Source organism: Cyclopterus lumpus, chromosome 7 (genome assembly GCF_009769545.1).
Source record: "Cyclopterus lumpus isolate fCycLum1 chromosome 7, fCycLum1.pri, whole genome shotgun sequence".
NCBI lineage: Eukaryota > Metazoa > Chordata > Actinopteri > Perciformes > Cyclopteridae > Cyclopterus > Cyclopterus lumpus.
In genome coordinates, this window is record NC_046972.1 from 12000937 (window position 1) to 12019589 (window position 18653).

Genomic DNA, 18653 nt, shown 5'->3' on the forward strand with positions numbered 1-18653 from the left:
GCGGTGACAGAACATGCTCTCCTTCTGTTCTTGTGATTTTGTCACACCTTGTTTTACACATGACAACACTTCTGGCCAGGTTTAGGAATATGGGATGATTTGTGGTGGCCTTTTGCCCTTTGAAGCGAAGCCCACCACGCCCCGACCAAAACAAAATGAGCCCAAGTTGGGGCTACAGCTTTCATGATTGGGCTCACAAACATAGCCGTTAGCTCACTTTCAATGTCAGGGACACCTTCTCCCCCCTTCTCTAAAGGCATGCACATTATTTCATGGTTTCATTTCTCATGTTGCCCTCTCCATATAAATTGAATCATGAACATCATCATCGTCATCATGAACCTACAGTACGTGGCCATGAGTCCATGATTGGATACGAGAGACTCAGAACATTTTTGGAAAGCTTTATAACCTTTTAATTTCCGGCCTTCCTCTGAATCTGTTTGGGAGCTCTACGGCCTCCTTAATGCCATTTGATAGAAACGTTTTCTGAGAACATAGGGAGCCTCGGGAGGTGAGTATTACTATATACAATTTATATTGTATTTTTTGCGTGAACTATTATTTTAGGTTATGGAAGTCATGCTTAAAAACAATAACACTGTTTGCTGCAAACGAGAAAGGAACTGTGGTCTCCCGAGTTTGATTAACTCGTAGATGGGATGCTGATGAGGAAGGTGAGAGGTCTCTCTCCCATCCCTTCGCAGTCATTTTCATACAGTCCATAAACATATGAATGTTCTTTTTTCAGAATACTTTATTTTTATGATTCTCCCCCTTATTCCCAAAGGATTTTCTCGCAATTCATAAATATTTAATAACCCACTTTGTAGTATAATAATTCACCCAAGAAAGAAAAAACAAATCCTGATCCCTCTTCTATCTTTCATTTTTTATAACAGTGAAGCATGCTGTGTTGCATTCATTTGTATGAAACTGTATATTTTATTCTAACATCATTAGTATTAAAAGCTTGTGTGAATTTTCATCAACCTTCGCTCTCTTTCCCACTCGTATATATGCATGAATAATCTATCGTAGTGTTTTTAAGGCAGCAATTAACAATAATGTCATTATCAATTATTCTGAAGATTATTTTCTATTTATTATAAAAAATATAGAAAATTGTAAGATCACAATTTTCTAATGCACAAGTTACCATTTTGTCCAAACAGTCGAGTAGCCAAGTAATATGCCGTTTTCTATAAGAGAAGATTAAAAAACACAAAATATAAAAAATTAAAAAAGCTGGAGCCACATATTATTTGGGCATATTTGCTTAAAATAGGACTCAAAATTATGACGGTTCACTTTTTGTTAAACATCTAATTCATTAAACGGTGACTTGTTTCACCTTTAAATATATTCTAACATATAGGCAGTGGTCTGCTCAGTGAACAGGTCATTAAAACCTGCATTTGCATTCAGACTGGGTTATTTGCCTTCTCAGTATTCTGTTGTTTTGCGCTGGCATGCCGAATCACATAAAATCACAAAGTTATCTCTCTTTTGTCTGTAGTGGGAATTTATTTTTATGGGGAACAGGCTGTTCCTGCCTGCAGCAAACATTAAATATGGCTCCCTCTGAGAAGTCAGCACTGTGATACTGTCGGTACTCAGCTCTTCTTTATTAGTTGTTATTAATGTGTGGTCAGTGGTCCGTTCAAGGCAGAACATGTGATATTAATTGATGTGATGTAGGCTACTATTCCAAACTAAATATCACCAATCTGTCCTTTAGTGCGCTCAGTGTGGAGGGACAATAAATAAGACATGTTTTTGTTTCTTTTCATCACAATTATTTTTCATACGACCGGTTCTTCCAGCTGACAACTCTCCCAACAACCATTAGGTGGTCATGAGAAAGCACCTACCGGCTCCATTACAGTGCACTGAAAACTCACTTGTCTTGTAATATCTTTACTGGTGACCTAATGATGATTTATAGCCAATACAACGGCAGCTGGTGAATTGTAGTGGTGAGTACATTTGTTCTGCTGAGGGAGTGTAGCCACGAGGTGAGTGGAGTTCATTATGAACAGCAGAGTAGAAAGGATACAACAGAGAGTTGTACCATGCAGTTAATGGGAGCTGTGAGGATTAGAAGCTGTGGGAAAGTAGAAACCTTCCCACTATAACTGCAAATTCAGATCTAAAGAAAAAACTCTTTATGTTTTTAATTGACCTGCGCTCTACTAATTGGTGGAGGTTGTTCCACTCACCATCAGACATGAAACGGCCCACCTTACTGCTGGAGACCCTGGAGTCTGTTTTAATTGGGAAGTGCTGTTACATACCATGAAGAGATCTTCTGTTCAGTTTGCAGCTCAATACTGAAACCGTGGTCAACACTGATCTCAGATTAGAGTGGGAATTGCTTCTGCACACCTCCCTCCGTGCCCTGTTGAACACTCTAAAAACAGACAGAGGGGCATTTGGTGGCTGCTGACCACACTGACAGCGGACCTTATTAATTCACAAATTGTGAATGTTAAAAACATGAATCGTAGTTGTTGCTCTGCCAAATTAAAAGTTGGAAGCTGCAGCTAATACATTCAGTTAATTTCTTTAGATGATTTAATATAAATCTGTATATATATCTGTAGTTATTTATCAGCTTTATGTATTCTTGTTGCAAATAAAATGTATTTTACAGTTGATACTTTGCATTGCCAACCACCCAGACAGACATTAATTAACAGAAAGTCATACTGTCTATGTAAGATACTTTTAGTGCGTTCACACTCAAATATATTTTACCAAATTGATGATTTAAAAGAAATTGTTTTGGGAAATACAGTTATTTGTTTTCTTACAGAGAGTTATAAGACTAACACTGGTTTAATAACTGTTTTTCATGCTTATAAAACGTTGCTTGCCAGAACACCAGAGTGATTGGTGCAATTAGATCTTAGCAGAACTATTTAGCATGTTATACATGTGAAACGTAACATAGAGGGTATAATTCTATGTCATTAGCTGATGATTTTCTCCCTGGCTGCCAGTCAGGGGTTATTGTTCAGGCAGTAAGTGGGTGGGCGAGGGAGGTGTGGGCTCCGTCTTAGGCTGGTAATTTATGGCTCCAGCTGCTGTCTCCCTCTCCCCAGGTGGATAGCTTGATGAGTCAGCACTGCATCTCATTAGGACAAAAAACATTTCTAAGGTGAACACATTCTGCTATAGAACGACACTCGCTGCTGATTGGACACCATGTCTCTCACGGGGATAGATTTGTAGCTACAAATCAATCATCTTGTTGATTGTTAAAAAGCTGCAATAAAACTCTCATGACAGCAGCTTTCCTAATATATGATCCCACACTGACAGTTGGATCTATCAACATGAAATGAAATGTAGATAGCTGAGCTTAAAGGGGGATTTTTTTTCTCATCAAAGTCTGCTCAACTCCAAGATAATAAATTATTCGGTTAACTCAAAACAGCAAACTTCATACGAGTTAACGGTATCCGTCCTTCTGTTTATGCTGCATTCATGTGGAATCAGACGGCCAACACCTTCTGGATGGGACAAACAAACTGTTTGACGAAATGGCAGGAGTGACAATGTGTTGCTATGGTGATGTAATAAAAGATAGGAAACATAATAACGAAGTGCTTACTAATTTATGTAAATATTCTAGAAATACATGGAGCTATAAAATTCAGCTTTCTGTACTGGGTAGCAAACTTCAACATTTTCTCCGATGTGAGGGAGCAACGTAACAGCCGGTTGTAATTTCGATAAAACATTTTTAACTTTGGACGGCAATGACGTCTATTGTTCACTCACCTCACCTAATTTTACCAGCTTGCTCTTGTCCACTAACATTTCATCTGGTTTGCCGTCTAAAGTCTCCCTGATACCATGTGAACGCAGCATTATACTGGCAAACCCTCCTTGACTTAAAACATGTTTAAAATCCACCAAAACAAAGCTGGACTTGAAGGTCATGAGGGCCCTTCATGTGGACTTAAATGTTCAAAGTTACTGTTCCATCTCACTTTATTCATCTCATTGAGACCAAACAAACAAAACGTCTTGCATTCTGCCAAAGTTGTCAATTGTTTATTAATCTTCAGTTAAGGCAATCCATTACAAAGCATTTCACAAACCACACAGTATGACGACAATATCATGTCCAACACCTGGTTTGGTAATTATTCAGCATGCAATTCAGAGACCAAGAGAGGTATGTAAACAACCTGGGATAAAACAGGAGTAGTGGCAAGAAGAACCCATACAGAATGTGTCTCATAGGAACAGAATGGAAAGAAACCAGAGATGCAACATGCTGCAGGCTGTAATCTCTAAATAACACCGCAAGTAACAAACGAAGCACATGGCAGATGCACTAATCAAGTGAAATGAAGGTAGACTACCAAACCTCCTGGCATTTTGGCACACACATGCACATTGTCTAGAGAGGCCAAGTTCAACAACTGAACACATTTTGGCACTGTATATTCTTTATATGGGGCTTATGTACATAATTAGATTTCAGCCTCAAAGAAAATTCTAAATGAAGAGATAATCAAAGTAATTTCCATCAAGAAAAAAAAAATATTAAATGTATTATTGGAAAGACATCTTTTAGACCGAAAAATATATTTCATAATTGCATAAGTGTCATTACTGTGCTCATTTCGTATTTATTGATTATGTGTTTACTACTGAGGCTTGTAGTCTTTGATTTCCCCATGGAGGAAATCTCAAAAAGTGTAGTTTGTTATAATAATAGTAAGATATAGTAAACCGGCCCAAATAATCTTGCTGTATTAATTACATGAAATATGTCTGAAAAGTGCACATAACATATGACCCCAACTCCCTGTGTTCATGTAATCTTTTCACACTCACATCGTATGAGCTGCATGCTGATGCTGACAACCTGCCTGTTAAATGACAGAGCCCACGTTCCCTAACTGATTTTCAGTAATAATCAACTTGTGATTGTTTTAAAGGGAAAATGTGAAGATGAAAGACAAATCACATTGAGAAATACAATTTAAAGAGGTTACTTGCAAAGTAAATATATCAGATACTGTATATAAGTCAGTAATAATAATACTTCTTTAAATATATTTCACAACAATTGAATTCAATGTATATTAATGATTTCCTTTTGGCTTGAATGGCTTTCTGTAGAGGTATTCTGGTATTTATGTGTGTTATGTAACTAAACTTTATGGCCTCAATTCATTTCTGATGAACAAGTGGATTTGGCAGCAGATTAAACGCTTCTTTGTCATTTGAGGGAGAATTGTCATGACAAATTAAAAACGAAAAAAAAAAGAACGCCAAATATGGATCTGGGCGTGTGACAGAAGGAGTTCACTGCCTCTGGACTGAGTTTCTGCAATATCATCACTCTATATCTTCTCTCTGATCGCACTAGAGCAAGGGAGTCAAAGAACATTATGCGGCTAACAAAGATCGTAAAGCAACATGAATTACATAAACACGTTTGCTCTCAGCACAAAACAAATTATAACAATGAGAAATCTAAGCGTCATATTCTCTGTGACACATAACAACTCTTCGTAAACGTTAGTTTAGACTGTGTCATTCAATGAAACTTTCTTTAATTGCAAAATGATCAAAAATAAACTCACTTCTTAATGAATGTTTGCTGTTAATCCTTGAGACAATGTTAACAGCCACAGTTGAGTTGTAAACAAGTCTTGACTTTGAATATTGTACAAGGCTCAGCGACAGTTAATTCTCATTATTTCAAGACAATTAGTGGAGAGCTGCAAGTATAAAAAGTACAGGACACTGGTAGAGACAGCGTGTAATAGTCTGTGATAGTCCTAATCTTGCAACAGTTTTACTGTCACCAACATTTTCTGTGTGTACATCTTAAACATGAGACCTGCTTCTGCTGGCAGAGTAACACCTGGGTAACTGAATTTGGATATGTTTCCATATAATAGGCACATTTGGATCGAGATATTGAGTGACGGAGAGATGCTTGTGGAAATAATGGCCGATATAAATAGATAGGATGTACACAACTAGGACACAATGTCCCTAACTGACTTTAAAAGAAAAAATAAATGCAGAGAACAAACATATGGGCAGCTGTCTTGAAGTAAATTGTCAAACAGAATTGTTATATTGTACCTTAGGTATTAAAATGGTATTCCAATGTTTTGCTATAAAATGGGCTGTTGTGCATAAGTGCAAAACAATGTTATCTGGGAACACTCAATTCATTTGAAAGAGTCACTGAATGATCAGAAAAGATAGACTGGTAACTGTTTTTGTTTCGTGCAATCAGTTATTGTTTTCTTTAAAAAACATTCAACACCCAAATATCTTACTGCAAGATTTGTGATTGTTCATTTTACATTCCGGGGAAACAAATCAATATAAGGAGGATAAAAATAAATTGGTATTCGTTGACATCAGTCTTTCGAAAGTGTATTTGTAGGGTCCTTTAAAAGTACAGCGTAAAATCCCAGACAACAAACTGTAACCACAACAAATATAATGGAAAGAAACACAAACAGCGAGATGACGAATGAGATATGGCAGCATGACTAATAATTTACCTCTCCGCAAACAGGGAAAGTAAGTACGTGCTTTGAATTCTTCTTCTATTCTTCTGTAAAACATACTGTTTTTGTGATGCAAGTTAATTTTAATATAACAGGATAGTCATTTCTTTATTAACATTATTCCAGTTTCATACGGTTTAAAATAATGCATGACATTAAAGCTGTGTTGAAAACATAACAAGGGGTCCTTTCCATTATTTTCATTGTGGTAGCGGTTGGTTCCTTCAAAATAATTATTTTTGAGCTTATTAACATTAGAATCTTTGTGCTTTTTGTTAGGACAGAAATGTGTGCATTCCGTTAATATAAACACTAGAAATAGGTAAAAGACATGGTGCTGGCAAATCAGTATGGCAACAGCTCACAGCAGGTCCTCTACATAACTGCTGGTAATTAAATTATCTATCAGTGAAAATGATTCAGAACTGTTGAATAGCTTTTATCACATGCGATTATATTACAGTCCTTATCAAAGTAGAAATGGGGATTTCTTTAAATACACTGGTCATACAATATAAGATGGAAAACTACTGGAAAAATAGGACTTTAATCCCCCATCTTTAAAAACCCCTCAAAGGAATTAATGATTTCTGCAATAAATAAATAAATGAGTATACCTATGATTTCCTAGTTCAACACTTCCAAAAGGTATCACAAACATGATACACACTGGCACATTCTAATATATGTACGCCTTCAAACAGGCTCTCTCTATGAGTTTACTTGCTATCCATTACATCAACACTTTGACAGGTTTGACAGTCAACAACTAAAACCTCCTTCAACACTGGCCTCCTCTCAGCGCTCTGATCCTCAAGCACTCAAAACTTCCTGATCATCAGCAGGTTCACCAAAAGCAGTCGGATTTCTCCAAAACAATATGGAGTCTCACCATCTTTTTGTTCAGCCAAATTAATATTTATGAAATTGCCTTAAAAGCGCATATTCCCAAAGGACGGTTGTGAAGGCCGGTTCCCGTCGAGCACAACTCAACGCAGAGCCGTTTTGGGCGCTCATACGAGATTGGTCTGCAGTTGGTCTCCAGGCGAGTAACCTGGTGGGACGGGGTTGGGTTTAATGCCTCTGCTCTTCATGGAGGAGATGAGCTGGTCAGGGATCTCGGCCAGCACGTCTTTAGCCAGCCGCGCCATGCTCAGCACGTGGTTGCCTGTGCGGTCCATGTAGTCTCTGAACGGGACAAACTGTAAGAAATGTGACTTAATGAAAAGGATGTATCACGTATACGGCAAGTCTAGTTTAGATTTAACTTAGTGGAAATACACAGCAAAGGTACATACAATACACATAACACAACATTTGACAATATGAACGTTTTGGACCAAACAATTTAAACACCTCTTGAGGTTGCCACATCTGTATGTGTAGTAGTTTTTGAGCAGGTATACTACAGGGATACATGCATATGCTATGTAACTTAACACACAGCCATAATTGAAGCTTTAGAACATTGGCATTACTGAGGCTTCAAAGAAAAGAGCATATACAAAATTCCCTGATGCTGGTGCAAGATGAAAGTCCATTAAAATCTCAAGAGTTTACCCTGTATCGAGCGTGAATGTTTGAGATCATTTTTCAAACACTTGCCAATTAGATTATGATAATTAATGTTGGTAAAGTTTACATATCATCCTCGCTGTGCAAGTAAAGGGCAAAGGGTCACCCAAGCACTGTGGTTGATCCTCTGATGATGAAGAACATGCACAGTTAATTAATTTGAAATCCATCCATCTGCTTTCTTGTGTAGAAAGTTGACATTTGAGTGTGGACAAGAGAACTCTTGGAGTGGGTTCATCCGCTGGGGAGCATGAATGTGTTCAGTACATTTAATCACGATGTGCTTACTGGATTCTTATTTATATATTGACTGTTTGAATGAATCTGAACTATTCATTACATATTTCCAGAAAATGTGGCCTGTAGCTGATGAGATGAGATATCTTCAACCAACATGGCTCTCTGTAAGCATGGCCACTAACACAGCAAACATTTAACTTTTCACCGCTGTGCCTTTGTAAAATGAGCCGTGTCCTTCTATTGCAAGCTGAGAGCGGCAAACACATTCTCACCTGAACAATGTCTCTCTCTGCCAACTTTCCCCGGGAGGAAATCCTGATGTCATCACCATCCAGCTCAACCATGGCTACAGAGAAAAGGTATTACAATAGTTTAACATAAATGTTTATGTACAATAATTGCTATGATTAGGGGCAAACCTAAAGAGTACGTTTTACTAAAACAAACCATCCTTGATGCAAACAGACCACAGACTGGTTTTCACCTGTTTTATTTTTACACATTGGTTCCCTGAATACTGTTCTCACCATCAAACTCAGCTTGGCCAACTCCAACAATGATGATAGACATGGGGAGTTTAGCTGCCTGTCGTGAACAAGAAGAACAAACAGTCAGTTGGCGTTACGTTCACAGTTTGTATTTTTCTCCCAATACACTTCTCATTCTGCAAAGTCAGTCAGTTACCTGGACTCTTTTCTCCAGTGAACAGAAACAATACAGGACAACATAAAATAAACACAACTTATACAAAGCTTTTTCTTGACTGTGTTTCACTTTATGGTGCATTTATGGGTTGTAAAGGGACTTAGAGAAAATACAACATCCATTATTTAACTCATGGGCCCCAAGTTACAACATCCAGCATATAACATCATATTTTAGCTATTACATATTTTGTACTTTTACAATCAGGAATACCTAATTAGTTCATTATTATTAGTTAGTATTATTGTTTCAGTGCACAATGTTACACACAGTTCTTTACCTAATGGTTACTAATGCTGCGTTCATACCAAACACGTTGCGAATATTCGCAACGTGTTAGGTATGAACGCAGAATAAGAATAAGAATTTTTTTTTTTTTTTTAAATGTAAAAAAGTCAAACACTTCAAACGTCATCCTTCACACTTGCATCACTCAATCTAACATTATCTGTTCATGATCTTTACATAAATAAATGTTTCAGCTCCTGTTAACGTAAAGGCCACATGTGCTGCCTACTTAACACCAATGAACAACACTAAATAGTAAAGATTGAATAGGGCTTATCTTCCACCCTGTGATGGACAGGTTTCTCCACTGCATGGTGAACATACAACACAGTCCTGATGTGGAGAAAGTAAAAGCTCTGGCATGAATGAATGATGTATGCTGTTGGTAGAAATGCATTTAAAAGGGTACAAGTAGGTCAGATTTGCTGGAAAAATCTCCCGAGAGGAGAGATAGACTGAGGAGGACTATCCTCTCTCTCATGTGCTCTATCATCCGTACCCCTCCATCTCCTCTACCATTTTATCTTCCCCTCATTCCTCAAGACCTCTTGCTCTCACACTAATTACATACATTCTGTTTGCCCCTTTCAGGCAGCAGAATACCACACAGTAAATATTAATATAACCTATAAATGCCAGAACAGATTCTGTATCAAGGGCTGAATTATTCAGTCTACACCATTTGTTACTTTGCTTGTACTGTACAGTCACTCAGGGGATATAATCCATCAGTCTGCGTGAACACACCTTACTCTCACTGCACAGAACCACAACAAATATACAGGGACTGCTAGCAGATACATGTTCTCATAAAACCATTTTGCCTCATTGGTCACTAATCAATAATCAAGAGAAGACATTACCACTAGATTGGAAGATAGATGTTTCCGGAACAAATGCTATGACATCCCGGTTGTTTGGTGCATGTATCTAAGGACTAACCACCTAGTTTTCACAGCAAGTCATTTTTTGTTTTTGAGACATTGCTCAGCTTGCGTCCCACAAGCTGTGATGGGGCAGTTAGCTCGTCACTCCAAATCACATTTGATTTGATAAATATATGTAACCACAACAAAGTTCATAAAAAATATTCGGACAAGAAAATGGTTTGGACTTTGTTATAAAGAATACTCAAAAAAACACATTATATACACAGGGATATAGAATTATAACTTTCTCTGTTTCATTAAGTAACTTAAAGGTTAGAAATCATCATCAGTTCATCATCAATGGGTTCCAACTCCTTATTGAAGCAAAATGTTTATCCAAAACCAAGACTTCATGTTTTCTATGGCTGCCTTCGATACCTCATGCATGATTTGATTCACATTTCCCCAAAATCAAGTCGGACATTTCTGGCATCTTTGTAATCTCCTAGTTTTTTTGGGTTTGAATAACATGTGGCTGTGGGATTGAAAAGGTCAATGATGAGAACAATGAGAAAAAGAGAGGGAAGTTATAGCAGCTTTAAGATGGATAGAGCTCATTTTAATAACAAACATTGAAACATGCTGGCTTGCTTAGGAATTTGGTAAAATAAGAAATAAAATCTGTACAAAATAAGTACAATCAGTAGCAGAGCATCTCTTCTTTTGGAAATGTATAGATAAATCAGTCAGTAAGTGTCTAAAGTTGGCCAGACACGTGACACGTTTGCTTTGTTGATTCCAAGTGGACAGATGAACTCAGCCAAATGCAGTTCTTCTGGTGTCTATACATTTTAAAGGAATCATGGGTTTTATGAAATTACTGGGGGAGCCAGCCTCCTATCCAGACAACAAACTGACAACCAGAGAAATAATCCAATACCTGTGAAACAAATTGATTTATATTTTGGCCTACCACGTCAGAGAGAGACTCTCTTTCATAATTTAAATTCCTGGAATGATATTTTGAGTTTATAGGAATAACATCAAAGGGAATATGACTCAGAAGCTGTCTTGTTAGATGAGTGGACACATTAGTCACTGAAGGCTAAGCTGAGCTGGTTTGGTTTGACCATGGCAGTGTGGTCAGCAGCAGTACTTACACCATTACAAACATATATCTGCTATGTACGTGAAAGATAGCTCTGAAGATACACTACAGCACAAATAAGAGACCAAAGGTGCAGAGATGAGCATTGCACGTAACTCTTTAGTTATGATTCATCTCTCTGGTGCAAAGGCTAGATGCCAAGTGAAGAAGGTCAATCAGTCCTTTTTTCTGTGGGCAGAAGAAAGTGTAGCCAGGTCCAAACTGAGTTGAGAGGTGGCAGCAGGACACAGCCGGTTCGGGCAGAGCAGTGCAGAGCAGCAGACAAGATCTTAAAAGGAAGGTGTGGCTGTTCGAATGGTTTGATTAACAGTCGCAAATTCCCTTTAAACCCAGTCTGCTGGGGGTCAGAGCACCGTGTTGCTGTGCCTCAGACAGACCACTGTGTAAGACCATTACCTCTAATGCAGTGAACCTGTTGACCTGAGAGCGAATCTCAGCTGAGCCCTTCAGCCTTCTGAGAGTCTCAATAAAAAGGACAAATATTGGACAAACAAGGCACCCAAGCTCAGGGAGGTGAGACAAGTGGAGGAGAAAACATCCTGTAAAGCCTTAAATCCTCGTGCTACCGGCTTATAGACAGCTCAAAGTAACAGGTTGAGCCACAGCAACCTAAAAGTACCTGCAATGCCAATGCAAGGAGAGAGGGGTGGGGGTGGGGGTGGGGAGGGTCCTCCAGGCAATGTTAGATCAGCACTTACATTCACTATGGCCTCCTTGGTCTGAGCCATGTCTGATATGACGCCGTCAGTAATGATGAGCAAAACAAAGTACTGAGATCCGTCCTGCACTGCTGCTGCATACCTGAAACAGAGAGATCGTCAGCACGGAGTGGTTTAAGTTTATGTTTAAAGGAAAGCAAAGTTTAAAACAGATGCACACAACATGTTCATGGATTTACATACAACTCTGAGATTGGTTTAAACAACCACGGAGAAGAGCAGCAGAGTGGCAACCACTGTCAACAACAACTACAACAAATAATTTGGAAACAAAATTGCCCCCTACCCACCGTATGACACAGAAGCTTAATATAGATATGTAAAGAAGTGAAATAAGTTGTATAGCGCTTCATGTCTCAGAGGTCTATCCAGACACTATTATGAAACCCATCAGAGACAGCACAGCGAGTGTGGCCTAGTTTCAATCGTCCATTGCTGGCTGCACCATGAATAATTTATTAAACTATTTATGCAAGTGCTGCAGTCTTATTCTTTCACAGCATTATTGAATGCCTCGCACTCAACTGACCACATTGGATGAGTGAGAGGGGGTGACATGTGACAGATCATTGGGAGAGCCAAGGACAGGTCAGAGGTCAGCCCTTAGGCATTTTCATCAAAGAGCGTGACCAGTCAGTGACAAAGGCAAGAGCAGTGGCTGGTGTTCAGGAGATTAAAAAGACCTTTGTCTTCCTCATTTGCCAGACAGAAATGCAGGCCACACTCATGGAGACATTTGACCACATTAACAAAGTAATAACTGTAAAAAATAATAGTGTATTATAACGAGTCTACCTAAGATTATGATCCCTCCATGGATGAGAACATAGAGCATTTCACACGTAACCAATTTAACATCATCTTGTACATCTAGCATACAGTATATATTATGCATCATTACCTTCAAGAGCATTGTCTGCTTCCATTAATGCCCCAGCGTTCTGCCTGTGCTGCATGCACAACCCACAGTAAATATAAACGTCAAGGAAAGGATAAATATCTGGTCCCATAAATGCCTGATTTTCATTTATATTCAACTCAGCTTGAAAGCCGATTGTTTATTTTCCCTTCATTAGTTCTGCTCGATTCATCGAGAAACCATCACTCGTTGTCTTAAAACCTCTGACGGCGTGTCTACCCGCCGAGGATTATTTACCGATTGACTTTCAAAGAAAGGACAGCTGTGCTCTGTGATGTTCACTGGGACAGCTGTTTGTTCTTGTACCTGGCCACATGATTAACAACAGGAGAAAAGTTGGTTGGTCCATATAGCTGAACCGTCTTAAGGCTTTGATGGTAAGCTTCGAGAATCCCCTCCATGCCGTTACAGTACGGGTTCTCAACATTGCCGTTCTGAGAGAAACAAAAACATGAACGGTTGTCAGAATGGAAAACAACAGGGGTTGACGTAACAACTGATAGTTGATCTAAACAACAATTAGTGTTTCAGTAGTACCCTATTGTGTCTGGGATTAAAGTTAAAGAGTAACTTGATACCACGCTGAAAAGCAGTGTTTAACCTTCTGTCTGTTGTTACCTGACAAGTCAGTTAGTCAAAGAATATTCAAAAATATATAAAACATCTTTCCAACGCTATCTGGGTTTCTGAGCTGGATGAAAATGTGCAACAGTTATATAGCAGCTGGTTGTGTTCTCAATAGCAACACATCACACCCAGCTGTGGTGACGGGTGTGCCGGCTCATCATCTTAACCTACAGAGGTCCGTGAAGCTTCTCCACCATAAAAGATGGAGTAGAGTGAAGTTGAATAACGATTGGAACACAGTCTTTCCTCCCAGAGATTTCTGACCAAATATTTCACCTAGGACTCTAACTTTACTTTTAAACCAACTTACAAGACCAGAGCATGAAAGGATGAGACTTCAATTATATAGTGAGATGAATCTTAATTTGCAAATTGAAACATGGAGTGATGCAGATGTTACCCAGCAGACAGACTCCTCATTTGGCTGTACTATGGAGCAGCCAGAGCACATTAGCCGGCAGAGGGAAGCCAAATTGATTTAAGAAGATCCTTCAGCCTTATAGAACCTCATTTGCACTATAAAAGGTAAATGAAATTCACTCAGAATGTTGGATATCAGAGGTGTAGCAGCAGTCATCTCACAACGCACACATCCATGTGCAAAAACAGTTATCCGTGCCGGCTGGAGAGAGCATAGAAACACAAATGAGTGCTCACACTCAAAGATAAGATCCACTGGGAGAGGTAAATTAATTTTAACATAAAGTCTGATTAACTTTATGAACATTTCAGAGGGTGAATTACAACCTGAAATAACCCCATAATTTACTCACCAGAGGGAACTCATGGGAGACCCTCCCATCAGGGGGAAGCTTAGCACCGAATCCCAGGGCAGGGAACATCTTATCACTGTCATAGTCCTGGATGATCTCTCCAACAGCCTTCAAGGCCATGGCATAGGCATTCATCTGGTACGGGTTCATGTAGTGCAGTGAAGTGGACTGTGACGGATTTCCTTCCAAGACAAGAGAAGTCAGAGTCAGTAATGCAAACCATCAGACTGAGGCTGAAGTGACAGCTGTGGGCTGAGCAACATGAGCCAGGACTAAATTGGATGTTCTGAATCAGAGGAGGGCCTCTGCATTATTTGCAATACATGAAATCAATGTTTATATTTCCCTGTCCATGTTTTGAAGTTACACTGGCATTGTAAACACTTCTGGGTAGATATTAGTTTCCAGGACTCCCTTTTATACTGGCAGGAATCAGTAACAGTCAAAATATGACATGCAGTTCAGTGAAAGAAAAAATCCTTTCGATTGATCTCATTGGATTGACGATTTGCAATGCTGGACAAATATTTACATTTATTTATAGAAATGTCTATATTCTGTTTACAATCACTTTAGCTATGTCTTCTCTTGTTGCCCTCTTTTAAAAATGTATTACATGTACTTTACTTTGTTTATCATGTGAACGTGTCAAGAAAAAAGATTAAAACAAAGACAAGCAGGAAAACTCCAGATTCTCTTTGATTCATGGAAAATGCAATAGTCATACATCAAATGACAAATGGAAGTGAACACACTCACCGTTTGATGCAGTGAAATCAATGGCCACTGTGAAGTGAATCTGAGTCCTGAAACACATGAATGGGGAAAGGATGCTGTTCACAAAAGAGAGGCAGAAAAACACTGCACCTTTATTGTCTGGGCAACATAGGATCTAATCAGGTTTTTATTATTACATCTCATGAAACATTGAGAGCATAAATTTACTTATGGCCAATCAGCATCCGAAGTACTGCTTTGATCCTGAAATAACATGTGTATTTAAAGATTTAACAGCACATCAGTAACATCCAAACCACAAACCCATCCCATAAAAGACCTAGAAAAACTAATAAATGCAGAGTAAATTCACAAATGGCCATGTTATGAGTTGCCGCAGGCGGCGTAATGATTTGACTGTACATCGCATCGAAGAAAGATTACATTATTAACACGGCTCAAGAGCTGTAAAAAGAAAATAATACCAATTTCATACTATCTGTTTTTACTTTTCACCTTCTGTGTTCAAGATATATGAAGGTTTCCACAATCCTGTACAGTGTGTATGTATACTGTGCATCTGATTGCCCATTATAGTCACATCATAATCCTTACTATCATTGCAATCACCGTTTTTGTCTTTGTTCCACCTGGTTGCTACTGTATGAGCAATGAAACATTTGAGGTCTGCGTCAATCTGAAAAAAGCAGCCTCACAAAATGTAAAAAACGACTGAATATGTTTTATTCATGAGGCCGTAATGATAGACAAGACCTTGAAAATAAACCAAACATGGCCTGACTAGTCTGCTGGATTTATCCGTTTCCCCAGTGAGACTAAGGAAGAGCGAAAGGGAATGGGAGTGAGATCAAAGTGTTTGCTCTTTCATTGTGATTAACACTGATTGCCTTTCCTGACTTCGACTCCAGTGGGAAAATTCCCACAAGCGCAGCATCGGAGATAATGGCGGCTTCCTCCTGGAAACTCTGAACCCAGCTCATTAATCAGCATTGAGCTGCACCGCTCAGCTGACAAAGGGAAATTATACTGCCTCAATTTGAAAATGTCTTGCTGATTTCTATGGTTGGTTTCTAAAGTTTAGCGAGTAAAGCAATATGGTGAGTTAGGGTAAAGGCAGAGTATATACACTAAAAATGGTCACACAGGAACTGTCAGTCAAACTGGCAATTACAGTCGGTCATTGGAGCACTACCTGGGAATTCATCCTCAGAGAGAAGCTGTTAAACTCTGCAGTTAAGTGGGAGCACCGCCAACATGGTCCTATACTTTTTTATCTGAAGGTTTTTAAGAACCCTGTTAACAAGTGTCACATATATAGCATTTATATCCTAAACAATTTACATTACATTTCATTTAGCTGATGCTTTTATCCAAACTTACAATCATGTTACATTCATACACCGTAGACACAGCTACAGGTTAAGTGTCTTGCACAAGGACACATTGACTAGAGTGGGGATTGAACCGCCAACCCCTCTGATTGAAAGACGGACCTGCTCACCACTGACCCACAATCACCCCAGTCAAACTATTTCCAATGCACAATCCCTAAAATATAAAATATATCAAAGACAGACACACAGTTTGTCGTGGTATACCAAGAAAATGCACAAACATGCACTCAACAAACACTGAACCCATTGATCAAATTTACAGTAGCAATGTATAAGAAATGTAGTGGTCAAACAATTAGTCAATTAATGGACAACCACTGATTAAAATAACCATAGTTACCATTACCTTAATATTCAGTCATTGAACAAAATCATCAAATATCATTCTGGTGTTTGGGTTGTGAATTTAATATCATATACAGTATATATTTCTAAAGATATTATCTTAGGCATCTACAATACAACCAGTGTCTTCCTAAAAAATGTCAAACCTTTGCTCTAACAGCTGCACCTTATAGGACTGGGGATCGGACTGGGGTTAGCGTTAGGGTGGCCGCTATTTAAAAATCCATTCATCAGTATTTTGACTATCTGTCCGTGACTTGCTGCAAGAAGAGTTGCATCTCACATCCCACATACGTACCTCTATGTTCAGCTGACTGACTTTGGTTTCACTAATTGGTTGTTTTTGGTTTGTTTTTTTCCACTTGTAATGCTCTGTGAGCTCACACATTATTTTGAGACTAAAACATCGATAAGGATTGAGTTTGACTGATGCTGCAGTGTTGTCGGTTTTCTTAGTCTAAAACCAGTGGCTGGTCTGGGGTTGCTATGTTAATCTCTGCAATCTAAAGTCCTTGAGACCGGGCAATTCTTCAGTCATCTTTCAATTGTCAGACTCTTCTTTGAGTGACGGATTGCTGTATGGACAAATTACTAGACCATCATTTGTTGCTACATTTTATCAGGAGTTCATAAATCTGACACCAGCCTTTAATGGCCTATCAAAACCTGATTCAGAACAAATCCTTCAGAACAGGTAGTCCAATAATTCCCTTTGGGCTTCACTCTGTCCTTTCATATCTTCACTAACTCGCTCAGCATCTCTTGTTTCTTGTTTTGTTTGCAGCTAAAATGACAGCTCCTCAACCACTTTGTGTGCATCACCTTGAATTACTTAAATAATATAAAAATAGATTCAAATGTATCGGTGTCATATTGACTTTCCCCTTCCAGTTAGACAAACACCATATGGCACGAGTCTTTGTAATGTGAAACCCCATGCAGTATTGGCAATCTGGGATTTGGAAACAGAGTGACAGAGAATGCAGTGACTGTACACCGCCAAGCTCATCAGTATGTGCTGTAAATTGGCCAAGCCAGACCACATCAATGAGCAGAATGGCACGATGCGTTCTTGTGTAATGACATGCAGGCAGATATACACAAGGGAGATGGTTTGGTTTCAGAAGTGTGTGTGTGTGTGTGTGTGTGTGTGTGTGTGTGTGTGTGTGTGTGTGTGTGTGTGTTTGTGGCACAATTAAGACAATATACAGTATTTATTGTTTCTCTCATTATGAAATGTACTAGTTTATATTATGATGTATAGTATAAAAGAAACAAGATCAAATGTAAATCATATATTATTTATGCACTAACCTTACTAGGTAATTACTAAGTAATCTTTAGTTTCATTTAAAATAGATTTATTCAATTTAAAATAGATTTATTCCAAAAAAAAGTTTATTTAACCAGCAAAAATAACACATTGTGTAAAGCAAAAGCAAAGTCTGCAGGCGTTCTATTCAAGGCATACAGCCTTTACAGTTTGTGGCAGTAAATGGCAGTAAAACAAAGTAAAAGAAAGGTCAGGGAAGTCTACAGTGAAAAGGACTCCAATTGCAGAAAACTGTCATGACAGTTTCTAGTTGCAGCGATTCCCTGCACAAAACTGTGCCACATTTAAAGTGAAGTGTTCTGCCTCTGCTTTCCTGTAAGCAGGCTCAACGGTGGCCCGATGCCTGAATGAAACACCAATGCACAAAACCTACCAAGAACCTTTTCACATCAATATCTTC

The 18653-nt window shown here is 38.6% G+C and overlaps 1 protein-coding gene across 1 annotated transcript in view; it reads right to left on the reverse strand.

Moving 5' to 3' along the window:
* Positions 1–7573: 7573 nt before the first annotated feature.
* The window catches only part of cpne5a (copine Va), a 58521-nt gene continuing 47441 nt past the window's right edge, over positions 7574–18653 (reverse strand). Inside the window, exons 15-21 of the mRNA XM_034537209.1 lie at positions 15203–15249; positions 14444–14625; positions 13350–13477; positions 12104–12206; positions 8903–8960; positions 8648–8721; positions 7574–7762 (exon numbers count right to left, since the gene is read on the reverse strand). Coding sequence (XP_034393100.1) covers positions 7574–7762; positions 8648–8721; positions 8903–8960; positions 12104–12206; positions 13350–13477; positions 14444–14625; positions 15203–15249 — 781 coding nt within the window. The remainder of the gene's footprint in view (positions 7763–8647; positions 8722–8902; positions 8961–12103; positions 12207–13349; positions 13478–14443; positions 14626–15202; positions 15250–18653) is intronic.